This window comes from Schistocerca serialis, chromosome 5 (genome assembly GCF_023864345.2).
Source record: "Schistocerca serialis cubense isolate TAMUIC-IGC-003099 chromosome 5, iqSchSeri2.2, whole genome shotgun sequence".
Classification (NCBI taxonomy): domain Eukaryota; kingdom Metazoa; phylum Arthropoda; class Insecta; order Orthoptera; family Acrididae; genus Schistocerca; species Schistocerca serialis.
In genome coordinates this window covers 54,865,394-54,888,451 of record NC_064642.1, presented here as the reverse complement: position 1 = coordinate 54,888,451, position 23,058 = coordinate 54,865,394, and the positions used below count along the sequence as shown (strand labels likewise).

Here is a 23,058-nt window from a genome sequence, read left to right as displayed (position 1 = left end):
TCTACAGGGCTGCATCAGCGCATCAGGGATTCCATGCGACGGAGGGTGGATGCATGTATCCTCGCTAACGGAGGACATTTTGAACATTTCCTGTAACAAAGTGTTTGAAGTCACGCTGGTACGTTCTGTTGCTGTGTGTTTCCATTCCATGATTAATGTGATTTGAAGAGAAGTAATAAAAATGAGCTCTAACATGGAAAGTAAGCGTTTCCGGACACATGTCCACATAACATATTTTCTTTCTTTGTGTGTGAGGAATGTTTCAAATGGTTCAAATGGCTCTGAGCACTATGGGACTTAACAGCTGAGGTCAGCAGTCCCCTAGAACTTAGAACTACTGAAACCTAACTAACCTAAGGATATCACAGACATCCATGCCCGAGGCAGGATTCGAACCTGCGACCGTCGCGGTCGCGCGGCGCCAGACTGTAGCGCCTAGAACCACTCGGCCACTCCGGCCGGCCGAGGAATGTTTCGTGGAAGTTTGGCCGTACCTTTTTGTAACGCCCTGTATTGAAAAAGTTGTTTTTGTTATTTAACTCCAAGGAAGGGCAGTGGGAAGAATACTTCCCACCTTGTTGTGTGACCTCACTTTCACAGTTGGAGCAGATTTGATATTCTGTATGATAAATATACCTATCTGTTAACTACTGTCTGCTCTCCATTCATTAAAAAAAACTGCTCAGTAATTTTGCCCACGAAAGGGTCAAGACAAACAGATGGAATCCAGGCAGTCAGCTGTGTTACTACACGCGATCGCCGGCGATACGTCTGTTTGCTTGGAAATTACGAGCTGTCAGCGATCGATCGCTGCGATCTACGCGCACACGTTGCGTCTGCGGACAGATCGTGCGACCTGGTGACTGGTCGCTGCGGTCTGTTGCTGCTGTGTGGGGCCCTCAGTGCAGAGCAATCCGTGGCCGCATCCCGCGGCTGGGAACACACGCGCTCGCTGGGCGTGGCCCGCGCCGTACCGGCTGTGTGCGGATGCCAGCGCGCGCTTCCTGTCCTCTCCACTCCCCACTCCCCACTCTCCCCCGCTGCGCTGCTTTGCCCTCCTGTCGCGCCGTGTTGGGGCCGCTCGTTAGCGGCTGTTTGCAGACCGCGCGGCGCGGCGCGACACACGTGCTGCGGGGCGGCCCTTATCGTCGCCACGGAAGGAAGCGAGCGAGCGAGCGCTGCCTGCTCGCCAGTGGGTTCCGGCGCTCGCCGCATTCCGCTGTCTGTCCGCCAACCAATTAGCGTCGCATTCCGACCGGAGAGGCGGATGGCAGCCCGGAACTGGCGTCGCCCCGTCTCCAGGATTTGGGCCAGCGGCTGGCTAGGCCATCCACAGCCGCCGCGCCTGTTTCTCGGGACGTGGGAATACGACTCAGACGCAACTTTAATCACCACTTACCGATATTGACACATTTGTTGCACTCGGTGGAAGTTACTAATTAGGGGAAGCCATTAATAAAACACTGTACCCATAACAGGGCAGTCTCTGTTTTCTACGTGATAGCAACTGTGTTGTTTCATCGTTTTAGAAGATAAGTGGGTATACGAAGCAAAAAGTTGAGAATTACTGGAAAGAACGGTAGTGGGAGGACATCTTCCCAATCTCCCGAAAACAAACGACATCTTAGTAATACGTGTACCATTGCCCACAACATCTATATTTGTGATACTTCCTGGCTGATGAAAACTGTGTGCTGGACCAAGAATCGAACTCGGGACCCTTACCTTTGGCTGGCAAGTGATCAACCAGGCCGGCCGGTGTGGCCGAGCGGTTCTAGGCGCTTCAGTCTTGAACCGCGCGACCGCTACGGTCGCAGGTTCGAATCCTGCCTCGGGCATGGATGTGCGTGATGTCCTTAGGTTAGTTAGGTTTAAGTAGTTCTAGGGGACTGATGACCTCAGCTGTTAAGTCCCATAGTGCTCAGAGCCATTTGAACCATCTGATCAACCAGCTGAGCACCCAAGCACGACTCACGTCCCGCCATCGCTGCTTTACTTCCGCCATTATCTCTCCCAGGGGTGCTAGTACCGCAAGTTTCGCAGAAAAACTTCTGTGATGTTTGAAGTTTGGAAAGTAGGAGATGAGGTGCCTCTTTCTTTCTTTCCCCTTCTTTTCCTTTTTTCTCTTTTTTTTTGCGTCTAATGTTACCTACAGGTCTGCTAACCACCATACAAAAACAAAAAAATGTTAAAATGTGTGTGGAACCTTATGGGACTTAACTACTAATGTCATCAGTCCCTAAGCTTACAAAATACTTAACCTAAATTATCCTAAGGACAAACACACACACCCACGCCCGGGGAGGACTCGAACCTGCGCCGGGACCAGCCGCACAGTCCATGACTGCAGCGCCTAAGACCGCTCAGCTAATCCCGAGCGGCTACAAAAACAGACCACTAATAGCAACTACTGCAAACTTTACTTAACATTTTTGATACAATAGTTAGCTTAAGTACAATTTTGTACATTTTACATTAAATTGCCACTCAGCAAGCCCCTCAAAGACACCAGTACCCGTCCCCACTACGAGGAACTGGGCGGAACCCCACTGTCAGCTCAACCACTGCCTTTCCTTCTAAATTTAACTAACTACCACTCAGTAATTACATTTATACGACAAACTAACTACTGATACTCTCTACATATAGTACTCACAACCTGAGCGCCTTGTTTGACCCAGTCACATCCGGGTGGAGGACTAAGTGGCAAGTCATCATCTTTAACCTCTCCGTTGACTTCTCCCAGACCTTGACTTCACGAGTTAGGAAAGTCTGCCAGCACTTACAGTCCTCAACCTTCTGTGTCTTCCGTGTCATAACCATCCTACCAATGATCAACCTAGGCTAAAAGTCACAGAAGGCGGGTGTCTCACTGTAGACTTAGTAGACTTAGCCTCTTGTTTGCTGCCAATGTGTGCCCACCGGCACACAAAGCTTTTTTCTTCTAATTTTCGTCACGCCTTACTTGTTGTCTTGAATATAAAAGCTGAGCGTGAGCGAAAATGATATCTACTGCTTTGTTTAAATTTTTGCTCTGATCAACTTCACTGAATAACTGATAGATAGTCATGAGGGATGAGCTATAGGCGGAACTAACTTTGTAAGGGTGGCCAGTGAGAGGTGCTTGAGTAGCTCAGTTGGTACATCACTTGCCTGCGGCATGCAAAGGTCCCGAGTTCGAGTCTCGCTCCGGCACTCAGATTTAGTCTGCCAGGAAGTTTCCTATCAGCGCACAATCACCTGCAGACTAAAAAATGCATTCTGGTTTACATATATACATCACAACCCACTTTTTGGTATATGGTGGAGGGCACTTTGTATACCACTCTCATTTAACCTCTTATGCTGTTCTAACAGCGAATGATGCGTGGCAAGAATAACTATTGGTAGGCCTTCGTGTGAGCTCGAATCTGTCCGATTTTACTTTCACGGCCTTTTCGTAGAATTAAGCAAGATGTATCTGAGTAGGTTTTTTTCCGCGTAATGAATCATGGTAGTCTCCACGGGCTTGCTACCGTATCCAAAAAGCAATGCAATGTAATCGATTAAACGGCGTGCTGCCTGTCCCGCTCATTCGCCAGCAGCAACGTCTGTCCTGAAGATGGCGGACAGGTGGATCGCCGAAACATCGAGTTGGATTTAGGACCGACAGCAGATCACAGGAGACTACCAAGGAAGCAAGTGACTCTTCTGGCAACATACGCTCCCGGAATTTTAACAGTAAACTAAAACGCCTCTCTTGTAACGTCTGCGGCTCGAGGTGAATCAGCTTCTCCGTGATGCTTTCGCGCCTATGGACGAGCCTGCTCTTCTCTGGATCCTCTCTAATTCCTCCACTAATCCCGTCTGAAAAGGGTGCGTGACTGGGGAGTAATACTCAAGTACCGTTCGGAGGAGGGTTTTGTAAGCTAACGCACTGGTGGGTGAACTGCACTTGCTGAGGACTCTTCAAATGGATCTCTGCCTAGTACGCGCCTTCCATAAAATTAGTTTCATGTGATCGTTCCACGTTAAATCGCTCCGTATGCATACTACTAGGTATGTAACGGATGTGACTGTTTCCAGATTTCAGAATCGTGTGCTCATACAGTAACGAATACTTTCGCATATTTATGAGAAATACGTTACCTTTCTTTGCGTTGAAGGTGAACTGCCTGTCCCTCTACGAAGTGCCGGTCTTCTAAGGGTTTCCGTGCATTGCTCTACAATTTTTAAGTGTTGTGCCCTGCAACAGTTAACTTGGTACTGTTACAAATAGTAGATTGTGGAGGTAATTAAAACAACCTGTTACATGACTTATCCAGGACGCTGGTGTAGATCTGTATATTGAGCAAGCAGTAAAGGAAACAAAAGAAAAGTTCGGAGTAGGTATTAAAATCCATGGAAAAGAAATAAAAACTTTGAGGTTCGCCGATGACATTGTAATTCTGTCAGAGACAGCAAAGGACTTGGAAGAGCAATTGAATGGAATGGACAGTGTCTTGAAAGGAGGGTATAAGATGAACATCAACAAAAGCAAAACGAGGATAATGGAATGTAGTCTAATTAAGTCAGGTGATGCTGAGGGAATTAGATTAGGAAATGAGACACTTAAAGTAGTAAAGGAGTTTTGCTATTTGGGGAGCAAAATAACTGATGATGGTCGAAGTAGAGAGGATATAAAATGTAGACTGGCAATGGCAAGGAAAGCGTTTCTTAAGAAGAAAAATTTGTTTGCATCGAGTATATATTTAAGCGTCAGGAAGTCGTTTCTCAAAGTATTTGTATGGAGTGTAGCCATGTATGTAAGTGAAACGTGGACAATAAATAGCTTAGACAAGAAGAGAATAGAAGCTTTCGAAATGTGGTGCTACACAAGAATGCTGAAGATTAGATGGGTTGATCACATAACTAATGAGGAGGTATTGAATAGAATTGGGGAGAGGAGGAGCTTGTGGCACAATTTGACTAGAAGAAGGGATCGGTTGGTAGGACATGTTCTGAGACATCGAGGAATCACCAATTTAGTATTGGAGGGCAGCGTGGATGGTAAAAATCGTAGAGGGAGACCAAGAGATGAATACACTAAGCAGATTCAGAAAGATGTAGGTTGCAGTAGGTACTGGGAGATGAAGAAGCTTGCACAGGATAGAGTAGCATGGAGAGCTGCATCAAACCAGTCTCAGGACTGAAGACCACAACAACAACAACAACGTGTAGATACAAATATTACCACTGGACAGGAAAAGATGAACAACAGCGTTAAAATAATCGAAATACTGGCGATCAACAATGGTAAACAGCTTTTTCTACAAAATACATGTTGGCTATGCCTATGAAAAACACCTTCACTGGCATCCTTCTTCGTATTTTATTTAGCATGCAGCTGTCTTTGTCTTAGTGCATTATTTACGACTGGTATTTTTGAAAGGTGTGTTTGTGTGTTCTCTGTCTGACCGCAGTCCAGAAGTAAAGATAACAACGCAAAATAGTAGTTTCTCGATTTTCCTGCTTCTTTCACAGTAAGAGCTCGTGTTACCTGATTAAAAAAATCGTCATAGGAATCCCTCGAGAGATATATTTCACTTTTCACGAGCATGATAGCAAGTGACAATGCATAACTCTGATTAACAACTTCTTATTTTCGGTACATTTCCTGGCGCTATGCTTCTTTCAGTAGCAGACAACCTTATCTCACTGTAAATTTGTCACCTGTCTCTGTGGACGAGAGCTCTTACACGCGTCACAAGGCCATGCTGATCTAACACGAGGTGCATCGTGTGCTCCGTATGTCTGCAGATCGTGTGTGATTTTGCCTTCTGACTGTTTTTGTCCTGTGTGAATCGGGAACCAGTACGGTGTTCGTATGTAAGAAATCATGTGAAAATCACACCCGGGCTAGACGGTATACCAGACCTGCAATTGCTTAGAGAACACACGAATTCTGTAAGTACTGTAAATTTGATCCACAGCTTGTAAATCAAGCTTACCTGCAGATTTATTTGTTTAGGCAAAAGTAAGGTGAAATTACGTACGATAAAAATCAAAATAATACGAAAATAACGTTGCCTAGTCGTTATTCTTAGGTCACGATTGAGTGACGTTTGAATCATTTTACAACTGTGTTAGAGGAGCTCCCAAAAGTTCCCGAAGCTAATGCAGTCCTCCTGCAGCCGAGTACTTCGTTAACTACGAGGGCTGTTCGAAAAGTAAGGAACGATAGGTCGCGAAATGGAAACCACAGTGAAAATCAAAACTATTTTATTTGCAACTGTTAGCTACACCTTCCAGCTACTTCTCTACACACTTGCCGCTCAGACTTAGACATCTGTCGTAGCGTTGTACCAACTTTTCATTTCCCTCGTAACAGAAGACAGCTGCCAGTACTTTTAGACAATTTTCTGCTCTGGATTGCAGCTCGTTGTCTGTGTCAAAATATTGTATTCATAGCCAGCGATTCATTTGAGCAGAGATGAACCTCAGGGGTAGCCAATTACGGGCTGTATTGTGGGTGATCAAATACTTACCATCGAAAACGCTGCAGGAGCATCTTCATTGCCCCTGCAGAATGCGGCCGAGAATTGTCGTGTAGAACGAACCGCATGACAGCTATGTTATGCGGATTGCATAGCTTCAGGCGAAATCTTTCACCAGGCCCTCATACTTGTCGGGAGACGCTAATTTCTAGCCATCTTTACGTTCTCACTGTGAGCTCAGGAGTGAAAAGGGCGACATGATGCGATCGACGGGCGTGCTAGACATAGTGCCCAACGCATCTGTGCAAAGCTTCATCCGATTTACTGTGTGGTTTCCATTTCGCGACCGATCGTTCTTTACTTTTCGAATAACTCTCGTACAATAACAGACTACGTCAAGTAACACTCGACAAGTACTATGAAGGGATCTGCTAAAACAGTTAGAAGCTAGAACAGTCCCAAACAAGATATGTAAGACGTCTCCTCTCCGTCAAACAAATACGATACGCGTATAACCCGAATTTTCATGGTCTCCTCTGCAAGTGATTACCCCGCAAGTTTCTACACCAAACAGCGAGAACCGTAAGTTCATCCCAACGATTTATGCTGTGCTCTTGCGTAACGAGGGGTACCTTCATCACTATTTCACGGTGTACGCATTGCTACAGAGCAACCGTCGTGTAAAACTGAACCACAGGAGGATGGTTTTTAGAAGGATTTTCACACCAACATTCACAAACGCTTTGATGGTATTCAAGTAATACGCCAAATAAGTTATTCAAAAATATTCATAGCTTGTTTTGCATTTCAAACAGAGTTGCCCTTTGCATTAGCATGGGTAACACTATTTCGTGTCCGTAGTGGCACGCAGCAGATTAACAGAAGGGTGTTTGCCGGAAGGAGACAGTGCGACATCATCCAATTTGTCACTTCAATTTTTTTAAATCACAGTTTTTCACAATTACCAATGCAACAGGTGGGCTTATTATGAAGTCAACTGTGGTCTGTTGCGTTGACATTGATATGCAGTAGGTTTCATCTCACTGTCACTAAGGAAGACTACGTAAGTTTTAAAAACACAAGCCCTGTTGTTTCCCTGTAGTACCTAAACTAGCTTAATTCATAACAAATGGACTCCGTGTTGACAGAAAGTTCAGTAATAAGAAAGAAATGAGTCCGTACCCATAACTAACCTTGACTGAACGAGCACACTGTAGACAAAATATGACAACTAATCGAATCGAGTGTTTTCGTTACTGGGTAGAAAATGGAATACATTAGTAATCAAGCGCATTGAAAATCTAACGACGCTATTGTCAGCTGTTTTGAGCAATAAGCTATAGGTTATTGAGCAGTACGATTAAGCCAAGGAGCGCAATCGCAGGTCATGAAACGTCCTAAAACAACATCTATCTGGAGGCACCAGGTTGTCAATGTAACAAGTATGGGAGTACTAGCACTCTTCTTTGTCAAATGAGAATCATCATGTCCATTATGAACTTTAAATATGTTATAGGTAATAAGCCACCAGAAACATTTTTGTTATTTCCTACTAATCTACACCGTCCGTCTCCAGTTTTCACTAGCTCTCATCTAAAAAACCATGTGTGCACCTCATTCCCTGCCGTGCTTCCTTGTGGTCCATTGGACACGTTTCTGTGAGTGTCTTGTAGCCTCCGTTCTTTGGACAGGGGCGAATTGAGCAGATCCTGTGACGATCAGCAACTTCCTGTAGTACATTTTTCTGTGATACACGCAACTCACGTCATGGGAACAACGTGCTAAAGACAGCAAGTGATAAACGAAAAAAAATATGTTGAACAGATATTTTTTTTAAAAAAATTGTTTGTTTAGTTTTCTTTCACGAGTACAGTGACACTTTGTCACAGAATACATCATAAAACATACTGATCTTATTGAAAGAAAACAAAATTGCGTTTGCAGTGTTAATAGCAAATATTACTATCGTGAGTACACGAAAATTACAATATCGTAGGAAGTCAAAGTAGCGCATCTCTGATACTGACGCTGCGGAAGGAAATTGTCACATTCATGTGTACTGCACAGTAAAAAGCGTCTTGCTTTCCACTATTTGCTAAAACTACCAATCCTAACTATTTCGTCCCTTTACATTTACGAAATTATAATCTCAAAAAAATGGTTCAACTGGCTCTGAGCACTATGGGACTTAACATCTGGAGTCATCAGTCCACCAGAACTTAGAACTTCTTAAACCTAACTAACCTAAGGACATCACACACATCCATGCCCGAGACAGGATTCGAACCTGTGACCGTAGCGGTCACGCGGTTCCAGACTGAAGCGCCTAGAACCGATCGGCCACTGCGGCCGGCGATCTGCTTACACCTGCGAGTCAAATACATTTTGTTTTCTAGCAGCGATGTACTCTTTTCGAAACAGTAAGAAAAGCAGTCAACTTAAAACCGTGACAGTTCACAGTAGAACCCTGTGAGTAAGAAGTATCAGCCGTAGATTCACATTTTATCATTACTGGCTTCGGATTTTTTTTAATCTGTTACGAACTTTTATGGCGATGCCAATATATGTCTTTAATTTTTTGGCGCTGATAGATAAAAAAATAAGTTATGTAACGTCCAGTAAACATATTTAATTTTTTTTTTAATTTGAGTAATCATACTGGAAATGGTCTTAAATTTCATGCATATGCAGGGTGTAATTGGTACAAATGCACACAATTTTATATAATTTTATATGTGGTACCCTGATATGTGTACACATCAGTGAGTTGGTTATTTTTCTATGTGCTGAATAGTTTTCCTTCGAAACCGTTACATAATTTACTACCTGATATTTCCTGCACGATCATAATTGCACCACTAAGTGAACTGCCCCTGTTAGTATAGACTAACCACTTTTCGTCCACGGATACACATTTCAACACCTGAGCTGCTGCCCAGGGGAAAATAGGTAAAATGGCTTGTCGCAAATGACGAAAATACTGGTGTAATGTTGTTCAGAACACCGTTCTGTCCCCAGTAGAAATATTTTCACTTACACCTGTTATACTCTGTATAATTTGGCAGAAACTTACGTGGTAAATGTTCCTGAGCGACGCAATCGTCGAATATATCTATTGTAGGTTTCCAAATTTTACTGTGTTCGTGCGTGCACTGTGTCTTAACTAATTATCGGATTAACAAGTACCATTCTAAAATTAGTAGCTGTATTACAGTTATAATCCAAACATTTAACGAGCACAAAGCAAGCTACCATCTTGAAAAGCTGTAGATGCCATATAAGTATAGATTTGAAAAAAAAAAATACAGATAAAGTGTAAATGTTAACTGTGGTGTGCATACTGTAAGACCTTCGGTACACACACCATCAGATTATTTGACTTTTCGCTCTAACGAAGTAGGCGAGTGTCAGCAATATGTCTCGTGGTCTTATCGTGGCGTGTTTATCGTCTGCCGTTAGGTCAGACGATAGAAATGCCACTTGCACGCTTACAGTAGTAGATTGACGGTGACCATCTTCAAACAAAACTTGATTAATTTTCACACACATTTATTAAAATAATAACAATCATAAACCTTACTTAACTTGATTCTCGATGCTATTTACAATTGACAATCTGAAGTTCCTTGGTCTTGGTACGTTAATCTTATTCTCACATATCTCTGATACTTGACAAAGTGTCTGTTCATTTCTCTTCATGGCTATGTACAGGAATATGATAATCTTATTAGGCGCAGACTGGAACTTGACTACAGACTAATGCAGACTGACTGATTGGAGGTCTGTACACTCGTTATAATACCTCGAGCGTTCAGGTATCACTGCGCGAGTGTGATCCGCGAGGAGAAAAGGTTCTACGTTAGCAGCAATCTCATTGGCTGCGAGACATATTAATACGCGGATCGGCGGAAGCAGAATTTGGTCCGTCTCTAAGACAGCGCCATCTCGTAGTGCGGAGACGGACGAGCGCTGCGCCTGCGCTGTTGTGCTTAGCGGGGCGCGTTCTATTGGGAAAGTTGTGTACGCGCTGACTACGCGGAACCATGTACACAACATAAATAAAATTTTCTGTAGCATATTTAAGGCTATTTGCTGTTTTCCAGGTATAATTCTTGTAACTGTACACAAGTCACGCTTCTCAACATATTTGTTTCCGAAAAGCAATAATCGAGTTTTTCATTGCAAGTAGGGGCACAGGTGCTGTTGAACCACATGGAAGGGGGGTGCCATAGCCGTCCCTTACTGCTCACGATGACGTATCTAGTGTTAAACTGTCTCACTTTTCTTGCAGTCTCTTCCATGGGCAGACACTATCATTCATGTCATCCGTCTATTCTGTGAAGTGTATTATTAAATGTTTGTATCCCACTCCTTCATTATCCGCTGATCTCGCGTCCGCATTACATTCACACATGTGTCGGCTGCAGGTACTGTCGTGGCTGTGCCAGAAGGGGGAGGAGACGCTACGCCGACACTCCCAGCTGGCTACCAGCCTGCCCGCCATCAAGGAGCAGGAGAACGACTTCGAGAAGTTCTACTTCATCTCCATGGTGAGTACTCTCTGACAGCAAGTTCTTATCTATACAGCTACAGTTTTACCTTTAACTGACGAAATGCTGCAGCGCAGGTGAATACTTCCCCAATCTTAATTTTCATGTGACACACTTAATAGCACCCAGCCGTTTATTTCGTCTCATGCAACATATGAAGACAGAGTATTTTCTATCGGTACGTCTTTAAATTAGTGCTAGAAATCTTCACTAGCATTGTGCTATAATTAACGCTGAACTGAAAACAATATTAACAGTTTTTCGGTTCGAATGAGAAGTAGTATATCCTGCTAATTAAAAGAATATCTAACATCTTTGGAAAACTACTTCTCATAACTGAGATAGAACATGTGAATCGGATGTTTACAGTCACTTCTTAAAACGGCCAGGTATTCGATCCGACAAAACCTTATTAGGAAAAAAAAATAAGAAGTTTGTGGCTAAGCATTAGTCGTGTGACGGAAACATTTAACTGTAGATATAAATTTGTACCTGTTCTTTTTCATTAAATTAACGTGGCTTTCGTCACAGAAAATGCTCCGTCGAATTGAATTCTGTGAACTCCTCTTTCCTCTAAGCGATTCTGTGTGAAAGAAGATGCCAGAATTTCCAAGGAATTTCGAGAATTATCGCCAACATAATTTCCAGTCGTTTTTCTGTCCGCTTTATAAAAGCAAAATACATCACCTCCTCCGCAACCCTTTTTGTAAAGAAGGTAACCACTGGGAGTTATGGGAAAGAAAATAAAATGTCAAATGCTATTTATCTCCGTTATCACATCTTTACTACTGTTGTTTTGTAGTTCCGTAGTTTCTTCTTCAACTGCTAGGAAACAACAAGCTGCTTCATACAAATGATGTACGAAATATAAATGTGTATCACCCCAGAAATTTCACGGACTTTGTTCTCTGACATCCACTGTTAAGTTAATATTTAGAAGTAGGTTAGTATCTTTTTTTTTATAAAATCCTATTGCATATTTTTCAGTAACATAGAAGTATAACAATAGCTAACTGCTTCATCTACGTTTTTTAATCCCTCCAGAAGGCGTTACTTTTATTCTGTCGCCCAAACTTTTGAAGTGTCACAGAGTATTATTACTATTTTACAGAAAGAAACCGGAAGAAGAGGCGAAGTGCGCCTACGGCATGGCTGATTTCCATCCGCAGCCGTGTCGATTCCGAGTCTGTGTCCCATCTCTAATGACCTCGGTGTCCACGAAACTTTAAACTTTAACGTTCTTTCTCTTTTTCTTGTACACTAAGTCAAACATTACTACTTACGTGGCTTTAGAAACATCGTACATTTCCTCCAATTGCGTGTCATGTACTGAATCATACTATGACACAGAAAATGAGAAGGACCGTTATGCCACACAGCAGCCGTTGCGGTGACTAGCGTATCAAATAAGTTAACTGTGCAGTAAGATAGTTGTGCTGATGAAGATTGAGCTCTTATGGACAGTCAGTTTTCATTTGCCTCTGCTGGCTTCGCCTGCGCGACCGCTACCCGCAGAACACATACGTTCGTTGAGTAAAGGGAATCACAGGCGCAGAGTTCTTTATCTGTACGTAGTTGCAACAGATTATTTCTTTACAGTCTTTCGGAACTATATTTCAATCACTGGCGGCAATGTATGGCACAGTAGACAAGTTTGCCGATTACGCAAGCGGGACACAGAAACATAGGTACGTTTCTTTTATTTTTTGATGATCTCTAAACAACTTACACACGATGTTGTACATTACTGCAGCTCTGCTTCGGCTTAGTCTAATGCGCATCATTATCCATTTACGTAGTGTTGCCTATAAAGTCACCTACATCGTTTCTAAAGCTTAATGTACCCGCTACAAAAAATTTGACCACGATACAGAAGAGCGACTATAATGTCTGTGGTGTCCGAGACTTACTGTGCAAGGCATTTTTCTCGAGAGTTGTCATTTTCACACTGAAGAAAATTTGCTCAAAACTGAAAACAGCGAGTTCGATTGCACATTTGTTCACCGGAATATGGTACAATGTTAGTTCCGTTGAAATGATCTCTCAAAAGTGAACACATTTTGTCTTGAAAATGGTTTGTTTTTGGTAGGAGACAAGATTTTGACATTTAATCAGAATACCGTCATTCTTGGGCCGACGTGGTGACAAGAAACAGATCTTCTGTGGGCTAACAAATGGAGTACAAAAATCTATACTAATTTTATAGAGAGAAAATAAATTTCCGTTATTGTTCCCAATTTGAGTAACATAAGAAAAAAATTAATTTTTTAAGACTCCGTAGCTCAATAGGTAGAAATTGAACTTTTGTAAGACCACTCTGCTGTGCGTATATCTGCCCGTCTGTTAAGACCCATTTTTCTCAGGGACACGGAAAAGCATCCAGCTGAAATTTATGTCAAATACTAACGTCTACAATCGCTTGGCTGTACAAAAAATTTAAGCTTCTAAGTCAGTGTCGTCAGAAAATACGACCATTTATATCACATATTTTGATATTCGCAAAATCACTCATCAAATCCTATAGATGAACTAACTATACATACACATAATTAAGATTGTACGGAACAGTCAGAGCGTGAGTGCTAGTTGCACTATTATTTAAAATACAAAGTAGTTCTTTTGTTAAAAAAAATCATCATAAACAGCTCATTTTTCCTTAACAGCTCATTTTTCCTTCCTAGTCAGCGGTACTTCAGACAAAAGTTGTCCTGCCGGTGGACTGACTTAAGTAAGGTAGAATTTTAGAGGACGTATCGAATTTATAGTGTATGAACAGCATCCTACAAAGAAAATAAAATCAAAGCACGGAATCGGGAAGCCTGTCAGTCACTGTCAGCTGCAGAAGCTCTTCAGGGTACCAAAAACTGGAAAAGGACGGAAGTTTCAAAGAAGTGGGTGAATTGCATTATACTGTCGGAGTAAAATGTGTTCTTCCTTAGTAGTTCATAAAAAAGATGTTAGAAACCATAGCATTCCTCACTGTGAAAATAGTAAAAAGAATTTTCATGAAAAACACGAGTTCTAAAATATTTACGTATATCATCTCAATAATGAAAAACTGTTGTATAAAAACGTCCGTTATCCTGAACGAATTTTTCGCTCTGCAGCGGAGAGCGCGTTGATATGAAACTTCCTGGCTGATTAAAACTGTGTGCACACATTTTTAATCTGCCAGGGAGATCCATATGCATTATCCTTCCTGTTTCTTTAGTTAAGAGTTGTTTACGCACTAGCAATATTATATGTATTGTATCAGCGAACTTACGCAACATCGAAAAAAAAGAAATGTCAAACAAAAGAATTATTTATTATTGAGAGTTCTGTGCAGCGATATTAATACTACGCTGTGTTTCCCATTAAAACTTGTGAAGCAGACGTCATTACCTCCAGCTTCTCCCAGATTCCAGGCAATGTGAGCTTCACCACTGAAATTGTACCTTAATGTCTGAACGCACGACTCGCATGCGGCAGAAGTGTGGTTCAAATTCCTGTCAAACTGCGCCGGCCTAGGTCGTCGTCCGCTCAAATCAAGTGAGACGTATTCCGACTGTGCCTTTGAAAAAGACACAGCCGACTGTCCCTTTCAATCTCCGTTTAGTCGGAGCTGTGCTGCGTCTGTAGTGACGTCGTCGACGAACCGATAAAGCCTAACCTCCCTTCCTGTCCGTGCTTACAGGTTTTTTCCGAAACCTCTTTTTGCCCGAAAGATCTCGGACGCTCTGTTTTTGAAGGAAAAGGATCGGCACTGTAAGCTTGGAGTGCCATTTATAGAGAAACTCGTGATCCGATTGACTTTCAACAGCGAATGCTACGGCAAACGTGATGTATCCGCGTGTTCGGACTGGTGGCCGGCGACGCGCGCGACACGTGCGAGGAGCCCACGTGGCAGGGAGAGCACGTGGCAGTGAGTGCACAGCGCTGACACGTGAGTCGGCAGCGGTATAAATGGTGCCGCCGTTCTCACAGCGCCGTCACGGACTGTGGGCGTATGAAACCGGGGCAGGTCTCGTGCGCGGGAAATGTAGACCCCTGTACTTCACCATCTTTCATTTCAACGTGAATACCTTGTCCTGGCGCTAAAGAGTTGAATAAGGCTTCAGTAGAGAAACACATTTTGTATATGGATACATATTTCTCGGAACTCTTGACGCGTCAGATTTTTTCGTAGTCTCAGGTTTCCAGCGTTCCAGTCTCTGTCTGGCACGTACTTTTAATCTGCCAGAAATTTTCAAGATTTTAGTTTTATCAAACGTAATCTAATGTTTCTTTGTGAGGCTGTGTTTCGCAACATTTCTGATCGTACTCGCGATATTTAATGGGCTTCGGTCCTCTGAGCAGCGTTCTGAAGTCGTAAGTACAGCCTGGCATGTAGCTGCTACCGTTTCACAAGGACTTTCATAAATTCAAGGCGCTCTGAGAAGAAGAGTATCTTATTGGTGCAGCATCTATGTAATTTTTACTTGTTGTAGACCCGAAGAAAGGAAGGAGTGATACAGCAAGGAAGGAAGGAAGTTTAACGTCCCATCGACAGAGTGCAGTAGGCTAAACATCTTGTAGTGAATGACTAGCTGCGTGTTTTCATTTCATAGAGACCATTATTTTTAATATCTCGTTCAATATAGCCGTTCTTCCGGAACTCCTTTTTCATATATTTGACCGCGGATTCCGGGTGGTCCTCGAAAGAAACAGTTTTAGCTAACCGTATAAGTGTATTTGGCTGGATGATGAAAGGTTTGCGCACTGAGGTGGCCGAGACGCCTAATTGATTTTCGTTGAAGGAAAACATCTAAAAATTGTAATTTTCCTTCTCTCTCCACATCGGCGCTCAACTTGATATTGGTGACCATACCATTCATATAATCAATGAACTAGTGAAGAGACTCCGTCCCGTGTGCCCAGATAATGAAAGTGTCGTCAGCATATCCAAAGAAGTAAGATGCACGCTTCTTCTTCGAAATCCTCCTTAAAGGAATCAGCCACTGCCCCGAGAATATGGAGAACCAATGTTATTCCTTCCGTTCCCGTGACCTCGTGATATTTCGATAACATATACTACTGGCCATTAAAATTGTTACACCAAGAAGAAATGCAGATGATAAACGGGTATTCATTGGACAAATATACACTCCTGGAAATGGAAAAAAGAACACATTGACACCGGTGTGTCAGACCCACCATACTTGCTCCGGACACTGCGAGAGGGCTGTACAAGCAATGATCACACGCACGGCACAGCGGACACACCAGGAACCGCGGTGTTGGCCGTCGAATGGCGCTAGCTGCGCAGCATTTGTGCACCGCCGCCGTCAGTGTCAGCCAGTTTGCCGTGGCATACGGAGCTCCATCGCAGTCTTTAACACTGGTAGCATGCCGCGACAGCGTGGACGTGAACCGTATGTGCAGTTGACGGACTTTGAGCGAGGGCGTATAGTGGGAATGCGGGAGGCCGGGTGGACGTACCGTCGAATTGCTCAACACGTGGGACGTGAGGTCTCCACAGTACATCGATGTTGTCGCCAGTGGTCGGCGGAAGGTGCACGTGCCCGTCGACCTGGGACCGGACCGCAGCGACGCACGGATGCACGCCAAGACCGTAGGATCCTACGCAGTGCCGTAGGGGACCGCACCGCCACTTCCCAGCAAATTAGGGACACTGTTGCTCCTGGGGTATCGGCGAGGACCATTCGCAACCGTCTCCATGAAGCTGGGCTACGGTCCCGCACACCGTTAGGCCGTCTTCCGCTCACGCCCCAACATCGTGCAGCCCGCCTCCAGTGGTGTCGCGACAGGCGTGAATGGAGGGACGAATGGAGACGTGTCGTCTTCAGCGATGAGAGTCGCTTCTGCCTTGGTGCCAATGATGGTCGTATGCGTGTTTGGCGCCGTGCAGGTGAGCGCCACAATCAGGACTGCATACGACCGAGGCACACAGGGCCAACACCCGGCATCATGGTGTGGGGAGCGATCTCCTACACTGGCCGTACACCACTGGTGATCGTCGAGGGGACACTGAATAGTGCACGGCACATCCAAACCGTCATCGAACCCATCGTTCTACCATTCCTAGACCGGCAAGGGAACTTGCTGTTCCAACAGGACAATGCACGTCCGCATGTATCCCGTGCCACCCAACGTGCTCTAGAAGGTGTAAGCCAACTACCCTGGCCAGCAAGATCTCCGGATCTGTCCCCCATTGAGCATGTTTGGGACTGGATGAAGCGTCGTCTCACGCGGTCTGCACGTCCAGCACGAACGCTGGTCCAACTGAGGCGCCAGGTGGAAATGGCATGGCAAGCCGTTCCACAGGACTACATCCAGCATCTCTACGATCGTCTCCATGGGAGAATAGCAGCCTGCATTGCTGCGAAAGGTGGATATACACTGTACTAGTGCCGACATTGTGCATGCTCTGTTGCCTGTGTCTATGTGCCTGTGGTTCTGTCAGTGTGATCATGTGATGTATCTGACCCCAGGAATGTGTCAATAAAGTTTCCCCTTCCTGGGACAATGAATTCACGGTGTTCTTATTTCAATTTCCAGGAGTGTATTATTCTAGAACTGACTTGTGATTACATTTTCACCCAATTTGGGTGCATAGATTCTGAGAAATCAGGGCCCAGAACAACCACCTCTGGCCGTAATAACGGCCTTGATACGCCTGGGCATTCAGTCAAACAGTGCTTGGATGGCTTGTACAGATACAGCTGCCCATGCAGCTTCAACACGATACCACAGTTTATCAAGAGTAGTGACTGGCGTATTGTGACGAGCCAGTTGCTCGGCCACCATTGATCAGACGTTTTCAGTTGGTGAGAGATCTGGAGAATGTGCTGGCCAGGGCAGCAGTCGAACATTTTCTGTATCCAGAAATGCCCGTACAGGACCTGCAAATGCGGTCGTGCATTATCCTGCTGAAATGTAGGGTTTCGCAGGGCTCGAATGAAGGGTAGAGCCACGGGTCGTAACACATGTGAAATGTAACGTCCACTGTTCAAAGTGCCGTCAATGCGAACAGAAGGTGACCGAGACGTGTAATCAGTGGCACACCATACCATCACGCCGGCTGATACGCCAGTATGGCGTTGTCGAATACACGCTTCCAGTGTGCGTTCACCGCGATGTCCCCAATCACAGATGCGACCATCATGACGCTGTAAACAGAACCTGGATTCACCCGAAAAAATGACGTTTTGCCATTCGTGCACCCAGATTCGTCGTTTCGTATTCCATCGCAGGCGCTCCTGTCTGTGATGCAGCGACAAGGGTAACCACAGCCATGGTCTCCGAGCTGATACTCCACGCTGCCGCAAACGTCGTCGAACTGTTCGTGCAGATGGTTGTTGTCTTGCAAACATCCCCATCTGTTGACTCAGGGATCGAGACGTGGCTGCACGATCCGTTACAGCCATACGGATAAGATGCCTGTCATCTCGACTGCTAGTGATACGAGGCCGTTGGGATCCAGCACGGCGTTCCGTATTACCCTCCTGAACCCATTCATATAATCAATGAACTATTGAAGAGACTCCGTCCCGTGTGTCAAGATAAAGAAAGCGTCGTCAGCATATCCAAAGAAGTAGGATGAACGCTTCTTCTTCGAAATCCTCCTTAAAGAAATCAGCCACTGCCCCGAGAATATGGAGAACCAATGTTATTCCTTCCGTTTCCGTGACCTTGTGACATTTCGATAACATAATTCGGCCAACTAAATACGAAAGTATAACACGGCCAATTACTACGATAGGTAACTTCTGACGATGGCGACAGAGCAAGTCGTTGAAAGCTGGAATTTACTTACAAATCTCACGAAGTAAGAATTCCATGAAATATTTCTCCAAGCATATCACCGAAACAATTATTTTGTAGGTAATGTCTAAAGTTGTGTTTTGGTGCAACGTCTTTTACGTGGTGGTTCCTATGGGACCGAACTGCTGAGGTCATTGGACCCTACGCTTACACGCTACGTAATCTAACTTAATTACGCTAAGGACAGCACACACACACACACACACACACACACACACACACACACACACACCCATGGCCGAGGAAGGACTCGAACCTTCGACTGGATGAGCCGCGCGAACCGTGGCAAGGCGCCACAGACCTTGCGGCTACCCCACGCGGGCGTCTTTTATGTCAAATTCTCCCGATCCCACGTATCGGCCCTCTTGCGGAGGCCTTATTCCACGCACTGTGTGCAGCCTGTGATGCAAATTTGAGAAGAGTATTTTTCGCATTTATCGGCGTAGATATTCATGATTGGCTGTAGATTGACGTTGCCGTGATTTGTGCAATAGTGGAAAGCACGTGAGGAACGGTTGGTGAAGAGGTGTGCGGTGGAAAGTGGAAGTGTGCCACGTTACTCTGCAGCCAGTGTCCTCTTGCTCTGCTTGTCAGTGCTTTTTCTAGTGGACGTGTAACGTTTGGCGTTTATTTTCTCATTAGATTAGGTTTAGTAAATGCACTTGGCCACTGGTTTTTATTACGGGTGTAATAAAACAAACATGACAAGTATTACGTTAAGAAGCTACATCCACAGTTTCCGGAATGTACAAATTGTCAGCAACAGAAACAGTGGTCCAAGGTGGGGCTCGCCGCAGCGTTGGCAGTTGCCACGGTAGGCAGCGGCTGGAGTGTGTGGCGTGGCACAGAGACAGGGAACACACTGGTAAAGCCACAAAGTATTCGCCGTCCCTCCTCGCGCAGGAAGCATGAAACTGACAACTTCTGACTTGCACACCACTATAGTGGCTGGATGGTGCAGCGTGAGTGAGTTAACAAACTATAAAAATCATTTTTCGCGTCGTAAACAAAAAAGTCAAGCATTTCCTATCTTAAATAACGATCCTAAAAAACCTGACGATGACTTTTACTAAACGTACCGCTACATTTCGTAAAACTTTGTCATCAAGAAAGCGGTTTCGAATTATTTTACAAACATTTCCATTGCTTGTTTGTCCAGTCCGAACCGTTGTCACACCATTGGCCACAATTATGGAAGTTTCTTGGGCCTGTCTGTAAATATTGTTGTATATATGAGTGTCTACGTAACAATTTTTCGATAACGCCCTTGAAACCACGTTAAATTTGTAATTTTTACTTACATAGGGGACCAATTTACCGATACGATGCTATTTTGGGGACGTCGAGTAATGTATGGAAAGGTAATTATCGAAATTTGCAACGGATTGCGAGCAGGTATCAGTAACTCAGTGACTACATATCTACAGTGACGCGGACGTTCGAGAAACGGGGATATTTTCGTGGGAGTCGAAGGGCTAGTCATCATTCCTGCTCTCTTATAGGACTGCGGAAGATGATCCCGTACGACATATACCACTATTATGTACTTACAACTAACGTTCATCATTTGTTTAGGAATCATATACAGACACGATATTTCTTGTATTACAGACCCGCTCTCAGCAGACGCACCAATACGGACAACAACTACAGCACATGATCACTTTTAATTTGCATTTTATTCCTTTCGTGAATGAACATGACAGGGTCTTCGATGCATCTTTATCTCTCAGATCTTTTTAGTAAGATGCCAGCGAACTGGAATTGGAACCAGAATTTTCGCGCTGGGATTATTTAGAAGGCGTTTCATATCTCGGCATTTGCCTTACAACCTAGGAAAAACTCACGATAAGAATGTATGGAACACAGGACATGTATTACTCTTTTTTTTCATGTGTGCCTGATGAAAATGTGAAATCCTGTTGCGTGTATGTGTTTCTGTTAGCGTGTGTAAGATCTTAAAATCGATGTTTTGCAGTACACCAGACCCATTTAAACCCGTATTTATATATTTCTTAAGTTCAGTCACCGTGAACACATATAAATTATTCCATTTTTGAGCCACTTATTGTTGATGTTGTTTCGAATATACATATTTACAGACATTTGTTTCGGAAAGCTTTCTTATTTGGATACAACGAATAACTTGATAAACAATAGTCGAGTAATGGGTAAGTTGCTACAGAATCGTGAATCAGGATGAATGGTTACGGTGTTCGAAAAAATTCGTAACTGTGTTATCTTCATGATATAGAAATTGTCGCATGTCTGTGTCAGCATTGTGTGGGCGCATATTATCGACTAACGGTGTGACGTTTATTTATAAGTATTAGAATAAAAATTAAGGTTTGTTGTAGGGGCGAAGAAAATTCAATAATTTTTGTAAAGCAGGCAGACTATGAATCACATAACTGTAAACTTGTGCTTAAACATACTCAGAAGTTGAGGTAAACAGTTAAGGCTACGATAAATTAGGGAGCTGGGAAATAAATTTACAAGCAGACGATGGAAGGACCGCCCCCGTTTCCATAAACAATATGGTCCACTTATTAATTCGAAGCTTTTTGTCAACACACACCTCCAATGAATATGCTGAACGGTCAGAAAGCGAAAAAAATAAACACACGTTCTGGAAACAACATCGGAAACATTGGATCAGCAAACTCTTGTCATGAATATGCATAGCACTATAAAATCAACCGGCGCTGGTTTTCTCTTTTGTTTTATTTTCTCTATTCCTCTTTTTTCAAAACGCTGTTCACCTTTAACCCTAGTTGTGTTGCTGAAACAGAAACCACTCCAAACTATTGCAACAAATCGCAGAACAGTACTATCTATTTTTCATATAATTCTTTCTAAAACAGGTATGTCTCCTTCTCAAATTTCTTTCCTTGTGAAATATAATCTTCTGTGAAATTTACTCAAGAGAACTTTTTTCTCGTTCCTAAGCTCGCGATATTCGAAGAACGAATTGTTTCTCAATCCATTTATGGATGCTCCAGCAATGTGTGAAACTCCTTTCTCCAATGCGTAGCATTTATACCTACCTATTAGAGCAAGAATTCGGTGAAAATAAATTGGCATCCTCCTGAAACCAGTGATTTGTTTTTTCTTACTTACTTCATGTGTCGATCGATTTACGAAGAATGCTGTTGAAGAAAAGGCTGAAAGATCTCTAGAAAGTGTTCCCCTTACTGTAACTGTGTATGCAACCCGCTACGCCACTGCGCGTATAAGGCTGCCCGCCGTTCGGCGTAGTAAACTGCCGTTCCATCGTCACAAGTATAATCGAGATTATTATGATCGTCATCAGGATTGTTGTCATCGGAATTATGCTGTATGTTGCGTAATTGGTCTGAAAGAAGAATATTTCCAGTAGTTAACTCAACATCAGTGTTCTCGCTTTTACTTTAACCTCTTCCTTACCATCACTTCATTCCTTGACGACCACCTTTGAAGCGGAATTCGTCCGAAAGGCTTTAAATTTACACAACTTAGCTCCCTAGTTTCTTTTTTTTTTCAGTATCGAGACAGCGAGAGTGCAATTCCGGAGGGAGTGGCACCGAAACTGTGCCACAGACTTCAAGGCAATGCAACCGCATTAACCGAACTGTGAAGCGTATTGCTTCCTTACAGGCGCAGTAATACTTCAGCGCTTGTGCCCATTTGTTTCACTCGGCGAGTCTGTAGATGAACAAATGTCGCGGCTGATCTTTTACGCGCGTAACACCTCTTGTCGTAACGCCAGGAAATAATATATTCCCCTTGAACAGGTACAATAAGTTACAGTTAATGCCATATTTTATGACATACGATTATTACATCGCAAACTCAAATACTTGCTGTACAGGGTGTCTCTAACCTTTTGGGTCAAACTGGGACAGGTGATAATGGGTCCACAATCGATTATATTGAGAGGAGGAGCGAGTGGTCGGAAATGCGTATTTGTTGTGTTATGGACGTAGACTGCGTACACTTCGTGATAACAACGTAACTCATGGTAATAAGTGGCGACCGCCAGTCTCAATGCATACATGACAATGACACATTAAGTTCTTTCGCACTCTCTCAATGATCCCCCACAGATCCCCCGGAGATTCAGCGCACCAACGTCTTGACGTAACGACAGAGGAAAAAGTCGAGAGCTATGGCATCCGCCAGTCACTCTGGCCATGAGACAGGACTTACCCTTCCAATTCAACGATGATGGAACGTGTCGTTCAGGAGCTCGATATTAACACCGAAGT

The 23,058-nt window shown here is 43.8% G+C and overlaps 1 protein-coding gene across 1 annotated transcript in view; it reads left to right on the top strand.

Annotated features, from left to right (window-relative positions):
- Nucleotides 1-23,058, top strand: part of LOC126481741 (puratrophin-1-like) — a 728,422-nt gene that overhangs the window by 385,572 nt on the left and 319,792 nt on the right. The window contains exon 8 of the mRNA XM_050105696.1: nucleotides 10,883-11,005. Coding sequence (XP_049961653.1) covers nucleotides 10,883-11,005 — 123 coding nt within the window. The remainder of the gene's footprint in view (nucleotides 1-10,882; nucleotides 11,006-23,058) is intronic.